Source organism: Ursus arctos, unplaced genomic scaffold (genome assembly GCF_023065955.2).
Source record: "Ursus arctos isolate Adak ecotype North America unplaced genomic scaffold, UrsArc2.0 scaffold_36, whole genome shotgun sequence".
In the NCBI taxonomy this organism is placed as follows: domain Eukaryota; kingdom Metazoa; phylum Chordata; class Mammalia; order Carnivora; family Ursidae; genus Ursus; species Ursus arctos.
Window position 1 is genome coordinate 17,877,059 of NW_026623050.1, and position 14,929 is coordinate 17,891,987.

At 37.4% G+C, this 14,929-nt stretch overlaps 1 protein-coding gene across 14 annotated transcripts in view; it reads right to left on the reverse strand.

The window, feature by feature from the left end:
* ATOSA (atos homolog A) overlaps positions 1–14,929 on the reverse strand; it is a 116,540-nt gene that overhangs the window by 27,805 nt on the left and 73,806 nt on the right. For all 14 annotated transcript variants that reach the window (XR_008957140.1, XM_048219351.2, XM_044391014.3 and 11 more), the window contains 3 exons: positions 1,761–1,945; positions 653–855; positions 255–380 (listed from right to left, as the gene is read on the reverse strand). Coding sequence is in view for 13 of the 14 variants with exons in the window: in XM_048219351.2 (XP_048075308.1) it covers positions 255–380; positions 653–855; positions 1,761–1,945 (514 nt within the window). In the remaining variant the exon portion in view is untranslated. The remainder of the gene's footprint in view (positions 1–254; positions 381–652; positions 856–1,760; positions 1,946–14,929) is intronic.

The window sequence follows — 14,929 nt, forward strand, 5'->3', positions numbered from 1 at the left end:
ACTGTATTTATAACGGCAGCATTAAGTCGATCGTTGGTTCTTGAAAGCTATTCTATGCCAAATTTAACCCAAAAAGCAAAGTTCATACTGATTCCCATTTAAATTTCTCTAACTTGTTTTGAGAAAAACTTCAGTAAATTTTATCTACTTACATTTAGAAATGAAGGAAATAAACTGCTTAAAAGGTAAACTATCATTCAGCAGCTAACAAACATAATGGAATACACACTATCTTTATTTTGCCCTAGACATACCTGTAAAGAATATTTCGTGGAATAGCACCATGAGAAACACTCAGCCAAGCACTTAATTGAGAAAAAAACACAAATGAGCGGACAGCCAATAGAAGAGTCTTCTCTTCAATAAATCGATCTCCACTCCTAAGGGAAGTAAAAAGTATCATTTAAATGTCAGCAAGTATGAAATGACTAAATTGTAGAAAGATAGAAGCTAAAATAAACATTCACGATGTGTGCTTTCAAGAGTATAGAACCGCATTTACAAGTGTCACTTCAAGTCACATAAGTACCAAATGTCTAAATTTTACTATATGAATAGAATTCAAAGACATGACATATTACTAAAATAATTTATAGAAAGCAATGGAAAACCTGATTTACCGACAACTTTCAAACTCAATACAACAACTCACTGTCGAGGAACTGGCTCCAATATCCATCTTTCTAATAATAACGCATCTTGCTTAATTGCAGGATCATTGAGATCAATTCCTTCTGTGGTGGGCCCATCATCACTGTAGCAGCAGTCTGGTAGTAGCATCACCTCCACCATGATCGGAAGGTTATTCTTCCACAACAATGAGACCTCAGACCTAGTTCTTCTGGCTTGGCGACACTTAAGGGAAAATGAATATAAGCAAAACGTCTCAATAGCCCAAGGAATTTTATATTTAAATTTTAAAATGATAATTGTAAAACAGACATCTGTATGAGAAATGAGTCATCAATGGCAGAGCATTGCTTAGGCTTGTGTATTTAGATTTCATCATTAAATAATGGATTAACACTACTGAGCTCTAGAGTGCGAAAGATCAGTACCAAACACGTATGATGCAAATTTTCTTGGGGGTTATTTTTGTTCTATTTTTTGGAAAAATAACTGCCATAACACAGTATCTGACAGGCCTTGAGGTGGCCCAGCCTAGTTTGTTAATTATACCATCATTACAGAAGAAAGACTTATTCTATGTGAAAATCAAAATATTAAAAATTCATTTTCGTTAAATGCTCAAAATAGACAAGACTTTAAAAGTGTAAAATTTTAGACTATATTTAAGAAAGGAACTATTGAGAAAAATCCTTTTAACAAATTATACACTACCTACCAAACTAAATATTTTAAACATGATATGATAGCAAAAAGTATCCTCCCATGGGGTGGGGGGGGGAGGAATATCAGAGGGAAACGGACTAATGTGAGGAAAATAATTATGAGGATAATTCTACTAAATAAACACAAAGTCAAAAGTAATAATCTTAAATCTGGCTTGTAAGAAGGCAGGTATGAAATTGGCTGTCAGCCCGCATGCTGATTTGCAAAGATAACCTACTATGCTTTCAAGAGCATTAAGAGTCAAGGTTATTAGCTATGGTCCAGGATTTGGATTTTTTTCATTATAGATTTAACCAATTTTATATTTAAATGTGAACATTATAACTATCATGTAACACAGATGATGACAAAATTTAAACTAGTTTATATAAAAGATAAATAAAAACTACTCAACACACAATTCTCACCTGAGCCAGCTTGTCACTGCATTCATGTTTGGTAGTTACTGGGTAACAGGACTGTGCTGGAGGGCAATGGAAACTTTCTGTGCGACCTTTTACAGAACATTCAGGTGTTCGTCCTTCTGTTATTAACAAGGCCAAAGACACCAAGAACTCCTCTGCATCATATTCAAAATATTCATCTAGAGTATCTGGCATTTAAAAAAAAAAAAAAAAGAAGAAAGAAAGAGAAAGAAAGACGTGTCTCCAATTTAATGTATCATTGGTAAGAAGTCACTTTTTACACCTTTAAAATACTTAATTGTCACAACCGACATTCAAGTATATTCACTAACAAAGAGTGAAAGGGGAATAAAAATGAGGCAATTAAAATACAGTAAACTTCACAAGTAATGCAGGGTAAGGAAAGGATGGATACTTCCAAATTCCAGTTAAGACAAAGGTGGTTAAAATCATAGCATAAAATCATTTTTATGTAAACTTCAATCAAAACGTCCAAGATTCAGCTATACATTTATAATTCTATACATATTTAGATTTTTGGATGTCAAGTGCAACAGTTTTTGCACACAAAATTTCACCAATCACCAAAAGGCTGAAAAGTCTTGTGTCATATATTTTTTAACTAAGTGCTTTATTATTATTAAATATTAGAAAAAGATGCAAACTCAAACGCATGTTTCTCCCCTCTTTCCTTTGTCCCTTTGTTATCTAGTTGCTCGTTCTCACAACCCTAATTCTCTGCTGTGGACATTCAGAGCTATGGCGTCCTTCTCTGTCTATACTATACAACAGTATTAGTTTCAAAGTAGAAATGCTATAATTATCCAGTAGACGATGCAGGCCCAAATTACAACATATAAAGTGTGCTGTTTTTTGGTTACTACCCAGTTCCAAAAAATCTCATCTGCAGGTATTTTCACTTATTTGTAGTAATTTTTAAATTTCACTTTAAGTGCTCCAAGTCTGCGAAACACAGTTAAATTTCAAAAGTGTTAACCTGCTACACAGGTTGAACATGTGTGCAAATATACACACACAAAATTCAATTTGTTGTGCAATCCAATTAAACAACACGTACTTTAAGTACAGGCTAGCAGTGTGGTTGGAGACTCTCTCGTGAGGCTGGGCAACTGCAGTGAGCTACAGCTCCCAGTTAGCCACGTAACGGAGGGGGTACACAACCAATATACTCATGATCATTCTATATCAGTACAACCATTCTGTTTCTCACTTTCAGTACAGTATCCAATAAATTATAGAACACAGTCAACACTTTATTATAAAATAGGCTTTGTGTTAGATGATTTTGCCCAGCTATACGGTAATGTTAGTGTTCTGGGCACGTTCAAGGCAGGCTAGGCTAAGCTATGATGTTTGCTAGGTTAGGAGGGGAAGATGCTTTTTTCACTTAAGATATTTTCAACGGGGCGCCTGGGTGGCTCAGTTGTTAAGCATCTGCCTTTGGCCAGGGCATGATCCCAGGGTCCTGGGATCGAGATCTGCATCGGGCTCCCTGCTCTGCCGGGAGCTTGCTTCTTCCTCTCCCACTCCCCCTGCTTGTGTTCCCTCTCTCTCTGTCAAATAAATAAATAAAATCTTAAAAAAAAAAAAAAGCTATTTTCAACTTACTATGGGTTTATCAGGACGTACCCCACTGTAAGTCAAGGAAGATCTGTAGTTTTTAGGAATAGGACCCTAATTTATAATAACATGCCAACAAGAGAGTAGTCTCAGCTTTCAACTTTCCTCCAGGAACCAATTAGATTAAAAATCAAGGGTCTCCTTTAGTCTCCTGGGACCCACTGAGTTAAATCCTGGTGTCCCTCAGAGGGAAGCAAAAGATGTAAAAGATTCCACTCTGGTGGTTCTGTGGGTTTTCAACTTTACTTCAGGCTTGCCATGAGCGACCTGGCATGATTTTAGCTCCTTGGAGATTACTCCGGACTCATTCTGTTCCTTCCCCCGAGCTTGTCAGGTAATCCTGGAAAGCTAAGAATTGTGGCAGAGCAGTGGCTCCTAATCTATAGAATGCTGAGTGATGCCAAGATGTCAGCTACTCCATGTGAATACCAAGGATGGTCCGCAATCTAAGTAGTAAGTCTCACATTTACGGGCTACTACTTTAAAAAAATACCTGTAGTTCAGAAAAACCTACCAGGTCAGATTAAGAAAGGGGGAAGGGCACACAGAGTAAGGAGTGTAAGAGTGCTATCTTTATGCCTGCAAAACTATAATTTATCTCTAAAGCCCTAGCAGAATGGCTTACACACGAGGAATCATCACGTTTAAAGTGATAAAAATTAAACTATTATGAAAAGCACTTTTGAATAATATAGTATTTGCTAAGATTTAGTTGATTTAGTCATTATCTCCTCAGATGGTAAGCTAAAAAAACTCCAGGGGAGGCTGGCTGGCTCAATTGGTAGAGCATGCAAGTCTTCCTCTCCGGGTCATGAGTTCAAGGCCCACATCGGGTGTAGAGCTTACTTAAAAAACAAAAACAAAAACAAAACAAAAAAAACCCTCCCAAACCATGACTGGAGTCTATAATCCTTTGGATGACTTACTGAATTAGCCAGAGTGTTAAATATTTAAATGAAAAGTTTGAAACGAAGATGAGAGATGACAGTAGTTATCTATTAGTTACCTATGTAAAAATCATATAAGAATTACAAGGAATAGCATGGATTATACAGTGGTATTATGAAAACTAAAATACTACTTAAGTGCATGTGACTATGTGATGACAACCTTTAAGAAGTTGTCAGGAAAAATTTATGGGTGGTTGGATTTTAAGAAATGAGAATACTAAATCACAGTAGCTATTAGAAAAGTTGCATAGTTAAAATTTTGGTAATGTCAACCTCCAAAACACCAGACAGCAGAGTTTACCATAAGGAATATGAATAGTAAATGAGAAACACGTCATGCTAAGGAAAATTCAATAGAGGGGTGCTTGGGTGGCTCAGTGGGCTAAGCGTCTGCCTTCAGCTCAGGTCATGATCTCTGAGTCCTGGGATGGAGGCCTGCATCGGGCTTCCTGCTCAGCAGGAAGTCTGCTTCTCTCTCTCTCTCTCTCTTTCCCTCTGCCCCTCCCCCCTGCTCGTTCTCTCTCTCTCTCTCTCTCTCTCTCAAATAAAATAAAATCTTTAAAAAAAAGGAAAAGAAAAATTCAATAGATACAACTTGATATTCTGAGGACACAGCTTATTCCAGAAATAAATTATAATTTCAGGGCTTCTGAAAACAATTTGCTTTTACAAAAACAAAAAGTTTCATATCTAGACAAAAATGGACTGTTAGGCTTACATAGTAGTTAACATATTTTGAAGAAATAATTTATTTGATGTAAAGCGTAACACTAAGAAAACAGAAAGGATGTTACAAATTTTCACAGGTTATGAACGACAGATCTTTGGAGACTGGGGATTAATGAATCAAAACATAGTTCTAGAGTCCCTCTACCTCCAAGACTGTAACGAGGATTGTGTTTATACCACATCAGACTGGGAGCCATGACCAGACTTGCTGCTTCTGTAGTGGCCTGCACTTCTGGCTCTGGGAGTTTAGCCATTTCTTTTAAAGTTCCCCATCTGTTCTGTTTAACAAAAGAGGTGAACAATTTGGCCCCTGGGAAAACTCTGATCGGAGTGATCCATAGATAAAGTGGACTAACTCTCGGGAGAAGTAAATTCTTTATCACTGGGGCGGACTGATAGACACTTGCCAAGGGGTGTGGTTGGAGCGATTCAGATATCAAGTGGTAGCTCAGTTAGATTTGCAAGAGGTCTTTCAACCCTGAGAGGCTGTGAATCTCTGTTCTTCAGAAGTAGCTCAGAAAAACACCCAGGAGAGAGGTCAGAGCCACTACCTCCTTCTCAAGAGACTCTAACTAGAAGCCCCTCTGCACTGGTCCTTATCAGGTAGTCATTTAGAACAAAAACCTGGGACAGCTCAGAGCTACTTCAAAGCTCTGTCTAGATGGAATGGAAGAAGGTCTTAGCCATCGCTGGGCTGCTGTATATGGTGTTCAGTTTACTTCTAAAGCCTAGCAAGGTAGTAGAGAGATTCCATGCTTCTCATGACGTGGAATACAACAACAAGAGAAACAGAACCACCTGGGGGTTGCTAATAAAAAAAAAAAGTTTCTCTAAAAATAATGTCCTTATTTTCATTTCATGGAGGACAGTCTGGTAATATCAATCAAAATTCTCCTTTTACAAATTTACCAAGGAAATAACATGTACACCAAGCAGAATAATAAAGGATATTTATTAAAATGTTTATACCCAGTTTTAAAAAAACGGAATAAACCGGGGTGCCTGGGGGCTCAGTCGGTTAAGCATCTGCCCTCTGCTCAGGTCATGATCCCAGGGTCCTGGGATTGTTCCCTGCTCAGCGGGGAGTCTGCTTCTCCCTCTCCCTCTGCTCCTCCACCTTCTCACTCTCTCTCCCCCACTCTTTCTAAAACAAATAAATAAATAAAAATCTTTTAAAAAATGGAATAAACCTAAATGTCCAACAATATAGGACTGGTCAATATAACTGTTATACAGTTTTATCTAAAATAATGATACAGATCTACTTTTGATAAGGAAAGATAGCTACAAAACATCTTCAAAGTGAAAACACAATGTTTTGAAAGAATGTTATGATCATGTGTTTGTGGGATCACGTGTGCCACATGCATAGAAAGACACATACAACAAAATATTAATCAGCCCTATAAAGTGAACAAAAACACATAAGCTAAATTTTAAATAAACTATGTTCTCTGGTTGGTATTAAATGATAAAGCCTATTAACTGAAAAATAACATGTAAATAAAAGCATTACCTAGTGTCACATATTTTATTTAGTTGTTGTATCGTAGAATTCCTACTTAGTAGGTCATAGTTTAGTTACTTAATGCAGGAATTGGTGAAGACAAACACAGGTAAAAGCATACTGGTTGAAATACTGGAATGGAACAGTTTAAAATGCCTTTTCTCTTTGCTTTTCAAAAAATAAATTTAAAAAAATTAATATCTAGAGTTTCATACTGATAATATGAGAAACACCTACGGAGGGAACTGAGAATGGGTGTTAAGAATTAGTGAAGAGGGGGGCGCCTGGCTGGCACAGCGGTTGGGCGTCTGCCTTCGGCTCAGGGCGTGATCCCGGCGTTATGGGAACGAGCCCCACATCAGGCTCCTCCGCTATGAGCCTGCTTCTTCCTCTCCCACTTCCCCTGCTTGTGTACCCTCTCTCGTTGGCTGTCTGTCTCTCTATCTGTCGAATAAATAAATAAAATCTTTAAAAAAAAAAAAGAATTAGTGAAGAGGTTATGCTCAAAGAAATGGACTCTGTTGACAAAACCAGTATGTAGGTATTAAGACTTCATTCATTCAAAAATTATTTATTATATACCTGCTGTGTGGCAGGCAGTTTCTTAAACACTGGGACTTGGAGCTTGTGGTGGTAGAGAAAAACAAGAACAGATTAATAAGAAAAATATCTATGGTGCTAAGTGCTATGCTATAAGTGCAAAAAGAGTGATGTGTGAGTGAATATGTGAATGTTTTTATATCGCGTGTTCAGGGAATGCTTTTCTGAGCAGGCAACATTTAAGTTGAGATCCGAACAAGAAGCTAGCTATTCAAAGATGAGGGGAAAGAGCATTTTTAAAAAAGGATTTATTTATGAGAGAGAGAGAGAGAAAGAGAGAGAGAGAGAGAGAGAGAGCAGGCATCAGAGGGAAAGAGAATCCCAAGCAGACTCGGTCCTGAGTGTGGAGCCCAATGCTGGGCTCAAACTCACGACCCTGAAAGCAAGACCTGAGCCAAAACCAAGAGTCGGACCCTCAACCAACTGCACCACCTAGGTGCCCTGGGGAAAGAGCACTCTAACCAGAGGGTCCAAGGTGAGAATGAAGGGGTATGTGCTGGAGGTGTGAGGCTGGAAAGGCAGCAGGAGGGAGAAAAAGTGGTAAAAGATGAAGTTTAGAATGGTGGTCAGGGGGGCACCTGGGTGGCTCAGTCATTAGATGTCTGCCTTCGGCTCAGGTCATGATCCCAGGGTCCTGGGATCAAGCCCTGCATCGGGCTCCCTGCTCAGCAGGAAGCCTGCTTCTCCCTCTCCTGCTCCCCCTGCTTGTGTTCCCTCTCTCGCTGTGTTTCTCTCTGTAAAATAAATAAAATCTTTAAAAACAAAAAAAGAATGGTGGTCAGGAACCAGATTATATAGGATTCTGAAGCTAGAGCAAAGAGTTTAAATTTTGTCATAAATTCAATAAGAAGTCATTGGAGGGCTTTAAGGAAATGACGAGATCTGATTTACATTTTAAAATGATCATCCTGGCTGCTATGTTGTTAATAGGAAAAAGAACCAAAGTGGGTATACTAGTTAGGAAGTTGCAATAGCTGCCCAGGCTTGGGGATATAGTTTAGGGAATCACTGGCATTTGGAGAATATTTAGAATCAAGAGTTACCTAGAAGAATATGTTGAACTCATGACAGAGCTCTGGGGCATTCTACCAAGTAGTGATCTAAGAGAGGGTGATGAACCAACAAGAGGAGCTGTCAAGAATGGTATCATGGAAGTATAAGGGAAAAAAAATTAAGGAGGGCAGGGGCAATGGTTTCAAACACTGGTGAGGTTTAATAAAATGTAAACAAAGAAGTGACCACTGGATTTGACAATAAAGAAGTCACTGGTGACCTTGACAAGAGTGATCTCAGTAAATAGTGATGATGAAAGACTGGGCAGATGTGACATAGATTGTCAGTTATTCTGAAGCTTATAGATGATAAATACAAAAGCCTACTTTCCTAGTCCTCCTTGAGCACAATGGCCATTCATGCATCACAACAGCCCTTTCTATAAAAACAAGTTTTTAATAGGCAATATTGTCAAACAAAATGGTCCCCAAACTTCAAAACGAGAACAAAAGAAGTTCCCTTCTAAGTCTATGGGACAAGGGCAGGAAATTCTCTCTCTTTATGATCCTGAAATCCAGCCACTAAATCTTACTAATTTATTCTTTTAAATTTTTCTTGGATTTGGGGCACCTGGGTGCCTCAGTTGGTTAATCATCTGACTTCAGCTCAGGTCATAATCTCAGGGTCCTGGGGTTGAGCCCTGCATCTGCTTCTCCCTCTCCCTCTGCCCCTCATTCTGCTCATGCTCTTTCTCTCTCTCTCTCTCCCCGCCCAGATAAATAAATAATAAATAATAAATTCTTCTTGGATTTAAATCCTCCTTTTTAACCTCAAGACAGTTACCTAAGTTAGGCTCTTATTTTATACCTGAATTACTACAATAGCCTCCTAGCTATGGCGGCGGACTCAAAGCCCCTTCTTACTCACTTTGCATCCTAGTGCAATTTATCTTCCTGAAGAGCCATTCTATCACATTCCTCTCAGCTCAAAGTTTTCTGTTTGTTTGTTTTACTGGCTCCCTAACTGCTGTTGATCCCAGTGTAAACTCTTAAGCCTGCCATGAGGGCCAGGACCACCATAGCTGGCTGCGCCCTGCCAGATTCTGATGTGAATGCTGCCTCTTGGAGATACACACTGAGGAGACCCTGGTTCAGACTCCACTGACAGAGTCTTAACTGTCTCCTTCATTGCTTCTTCATCTCTTTCACGGCTCCCCACATAGTCTCTCTGTGCTGACCAAAACTACTCCTTATACCATGCTCTACTCGTTTCCCTCCTTGTACCACTGCTTGCTCTTTTCCACCTACTAAGCGTGGCTTCTTCTTTCCAACAGTTCTGAGATTTCTGAAGAGTTTCCTGAGTCCCTATTTTTTTCCACAAAAGAGCTCTTTCCTAGCTCACTTCCACACTGATCTTTCACTGACCTTATACTCTTCCCCAGAACTTTTGTAATCCATCTAGGCTATGAATGGTTACTTCAGAGTGCTGGCCCACAGTCCTAAGGTCATGAATTTCACCTCCACATGGGTAAGTTTCACCGTGTTCCATGAACAGACTGTACTGCTAACTTCAGCCAACCTTTGCCCAGACATGAGGCACTTATCACAAATGAGACCATAAAAAAGGAAAGGATAGATCAGTGCAAATCAACCATGACTTCACGAAAAACTCAGCATTATATTAACAGTTCCATAGGTAACCCATCCATTTCTTTATAATATTTTTAATATTTCATGGATGTATACATCCTAATGGATTAAACTCTACATGCACCGAAAGTGTTTTGGTTTCTCATCTATACGTTCCAATCTCAAAGGCATGTGTTGTATGGTTCTGTTTTAAGTGAGGATTGTAAAGGTTCTTAGAAATCATGTAGCCTAATCTACCTTACTTCCAGATGAAGAAAATAAGGCACAAAGACTCCAAGCTTTCTTGTTCAGAGTTGTACTGTTGGAAGTTAGAATCTAGTATTCTTCATCTCAAGTACAACTTGATTTACATACCATGAGAAAGAAGTTTTTAAACAGAGAATAAAAGGCAAAGTTGATTTAGTGACAAGTAAAAAAATAGTGGCTGTAGCTGGGAACAAGAGCCATTTTACACATGCGCTATTGTTTTATTAATAGTTACACACAAATATTTTCACTTATAGAAAAGTTTCTTCATATACAAAAATATTCTTTTTTGTTGCTAAGCAACAACAAAACATAAACTGAATTTTTAAAAGTCCTCAGTACTCTATTATGAAAAAGGCAAGTGATCTATAAACAAACTTATCATGGACTTGCTTTCTTTTCTTTTTTTTAAGATTTTTTTTTTTAAGATTTTATTTATTTGCGAGAGAGAGAGCAAGAGAGAGAGAGAGAGCAGGGGGAGAGAAGCAGGCTCCCTGGAGCCCAATGTGAGGATCGATCCCAGGGTCCTGAGATCATGACCTGAGCTGAAGGCAGACGCTTAACCTACTGAGACACCCAGGCGCCCCCTTGGACTTACTTTTAAAAGCAACTTTCTGGACTTGCGTGTGGTTTGAATTCAATCAAATATTTTTGCTGTACTTCTACATAATACAATACCACCAAAGTACAAAATTATAATTAAAGTATTGCAATATTCTGAGGTGTCATCTGAAACACTAAGTCATATGTATGTTTTTATAATAATCTACCTTTTCAAAAATTGGCCATAAATTTTAATTGTCACATAATCCAAACATTCAATTAAACAAAGATGATCACTGCCATCTTGAGTTGTTAAGTATTTTATCCAGTGCTTCTTCCTTTTAATTCTCATGATGTAGCATTGACTGATAGTTTAGAGCATGAACTCTGAGGTCATGCAACCAGTTCTACAACTTGCTAGTTGTTTGGCTTTGTGCAAGTTATACAACCTCTCTTTGCCTCAGTTTTTCTATCTATTAAATGGGGATAATAATAGTATCAACCTTCAGAGGGTAGTTAGAAGAATTAAATGATTGTTTATAAAGATTTTTAGAATATTATATGACATAGTGATCACTATGGAAGTGTTTGTTAAATTTAGGATAAATATAAATACAATGACACAGGTCTTCCTCTCATTCTAAAGATGTGAAAACTAATTCTGTAAAATCATTTGCCCAAAGTCACACACATATTATCAGTAAGTAGAGAATTAGCTCTAAAAACCTGCTTACCACTACCAATAGTTCTGAATTCTCAATTACAGAAGCTCATACTTATTTTTCACTTCAGATAAAAATGACTCAGACCCAACCTACCAACTCAGACAGACTATCTTCAAGGATTCCTGGTACTAAATGAATTTGGACAACTACTCCTTTCTTGCCTTATGTCTTCCCTGTTTAAAGTTCTTTCAATTTAGATATTATGGAAAGGTCTATATTATGCACTTCCAGAAAGAGCAAGAGGATATCCCACCTAGAAACATTATTCTTATAGTGCTTGGCAGAACAGTACAATTACATCTGCTTATAAATAAAGTGTTTCAATGTTCTACTTCGTGCATTTTAAAACACCTAAGAGTTAGTTAAAACCAAGCATGGTCCCTTTATCATCGAAGAAAAATAAGCAGCTTCTGTGGGCAAAATGACAAGGGATAAGTTTTTTTTTCTTTAATAAAATAAATTTTAAAAAGTCAAATATTGGCTTTTGTATAGAAGTCACAAATTAGGGTTGCCTAGGTGACTCAGTCAGTTAAGCATCGACATTTGGCTTAGGTCACAATCTCGGAGTCCTGGGATTGAGGCTGGCTGGCATTAGGCTTCTCCTCTTCCCTCTGCCCCTCCCCCTGCTCATTCTCTCTCGATCGCTCTATCTCTAATAAATAAAATCTTTTTTAAAAAGTCACAAATTGAAGAACTCAAAAGAAAAGTCAAGAGCATGTATTTTCATTCATTTGTACATTAGGCAATTGGGCTTCAGAGAGGTAAAGGAACTGCTCAGAAACCCATGGCAATATAATGGCAAAGTGACGCATTAAACCAAGATCTCCTGTATATGTAAAATGTTAGAAATTTGAGGATTTAGAAAGAAATCTCATCCACTGTGCCTACCTAAACTCTACTACCTTATTAGTCCAATTCCAGTTCTGGGTCAGGGAAGAATCATGGATAGAAACTCAGCCTTAGGTATTTGTTGGCTTAACATCCAGGTCATTTCTGTTGTTCATACTGTATCAGTTGTCCAACCTCTGAATAGTGATTCTGATCCTTTACTATAAAACATCTTGGTGTCTAATCCCCAATCCCTGTTTTCCTGTGAATTCTAACTGGACTTTCTAGTTTACATGGCTACTATTCTGCATTCTTCCCAAAATGGTCTGTTTCTCTGCCCATGCACTCTGAATCCTATTTTTTTGCCACTGAGACATAAGGTGTTTCAACCCAGGTGCGTTTCCTCAATATCTATTATGAATTGCCAGATGCCATAGCCACCCAAACTAAACCTGACACTTTGAAAGTTGCAAAAGAAAAATTGTGGATAAGTTAGAAAACACCAAAGAGGAAAAAGAAGCAGGAATTAAAAGGCTTAACAAAAGAGTACACTGTTTACAAACAGCATATTCTCCAATGGAGAAGTTGAAAACCTGCCAACTCCTTTCTAGTCCCTGATTTCAGATAAATTTCAACTTTGGTGGGAAGCAGATGTAGAAAAAAATCCTCTCATAAGCTTCACGTGTTCCCACTGCATTTCTCACACTACTATAATGGCTGTATGTCTCTAATTAGTCCATAAGCTCCACACGTGTAGGAGCGAGGTAAATAGTCATCATTCTATTACCAGTGTCTAAGACAATGCCTGGCATAGAGGAGATGCTCAATGAATCTAGAAGCAAAATAAAGTATTTAAGTGTAGTTATTTAGCTCATTAAAAGGCTTTAGCATTTGTAGATCAACTTAAGATCTATGCTGAAGTATGACCAGCTCTGAAGAATTCAGATACTATAGGACAGGTAAACTCAAATGATAAGCCCTACAACAAATGGCAGGTTGAAGGTGGTGGGGATATGAAGCAATGTACAAGAACTTCTTTAACTTCTATTTTACATTCTATTTCGCTTTTTCAAAAATCTAACTTATTCACACTAAAATTGTAATAAAGAGTTGTTAGCCACCCCTCCCACCACTAAAATTATTATACTCATGTATGTTCCTGGGCCTTAGTAATCAGCTTTTCAAGAGAGTTTTTATTTCCTCAATTCCAACTTGATAGCCACTTCTGTGATCTGATAGTGTCTTCTCTAAAATACTAAGAGTAGGTAATTTTGAAGGACAGGTCTCACAGATTTCATCACGCTAAATCTCACAGAAACCGAAGGAAAGGCCGTGGTTAATTCTCTAATTACCAATTCTCTACTCTATAGTTAATAAATAGCACAACCAGTATAACCAATGGAAATGAACAAAAGGCAGGCTTAGTGATTTGACATGTGGAAATCAGGGTATTTTAATTATTTTCAGTGCTTTAAAATGTTTCTCAAATTTTTCTAATGCTGCTGCTTGTGTTTGTAGGCATTCTGACTTACAGGAACTATTATTTTGCAAATTTTATGTACATACAAAAGCTTAAGATAATAGTGAACAAAACCAACGTAAGATATTCACTCAATCATTCTTAGATAGTTTATGTTTAGTAGCATTTTATAAAGCACTTTGAACTTCTTGAAACAGGATCTAAATAGTGTTAAAGGCTGAATATTTCTAGTTTTAAGACTAAAAATTACCTTAAAAAATTCTGAAAGTGTAAAAGGTGTGATGTGATATATGATAGGCTTTGTGTACTCAGTACTCAGGCCACACTGAGTTTCTATGTTCTCTAAGTTACTTAGAGCCAAGTAATAAAATAAGTAGTAACTCTTTTTCCACCTTTGCAAATATTGCATAATATAAGGAAGCAATTACTTACCACTTTGAATTTATCATGAAATCATTTACATTAAAATAATTTTAACTAAAAATGCTACAAAGGCACAACACAAAATAAACAACTCTTTTTATAGTAGTAAAATAATTAGCGAGTTCACAAAAAAATTTCAATCAAATTTGTGCAACTTATTTATTGGATTTTTTCCCCAATTGTTAATAAAGATGATATTTTCTAGGCCACAAAAGAGTAAATAAGAGTTCATCAGAGGCTAAGAAGGTAAAACTTGTACACTGTACAACTCTGAAAGGCAATTCTCTTCCCAGAGGACTATACGTGGCAGTCATAACAGACATCTCCTTTTCCTCTTCAATTCAAATTTCCAATTACACAAAGCCTCTAACCTTTAAGTTCCATCCATATTCCCCTCCTGGCTCCTTACCAACTCAACTGTAGTCACTCGTGTGGAGATAATGGTATTTTTTAAAGAAAACAACCAGAAAAGAATAAAATAATTAAAGATTTGGAATGAAAATACAGAGAAAAAATGGGAGGAAAAGAAGAGAAACAAAATGAGTGAAGAGGAAACACCAAACAGCAGGAAAATAAGAAGTGAGAAAACATAAAAATATAAGGAAAACTGAGTTAGAGTAGAGCTAGAGGAAACTGAACAAATAAAGGGGGAAAAAACTTCTAAGGAAAGCCAATACTTTGTTTCCTAATTGTTCCTCAGACTTTTTCCCAAAGTCCCATCTTTCAAACATTCCAAAGTAGGCCTTCTTTTTTCCTCACACGTGTTCTACTAGCAACTCTATAAAAGGAACACCAACTTCGAAAATAATTGTTTTATACTATCTTCTCCAAGTGGGTTGCTGAGCAGAACTGCTGTCT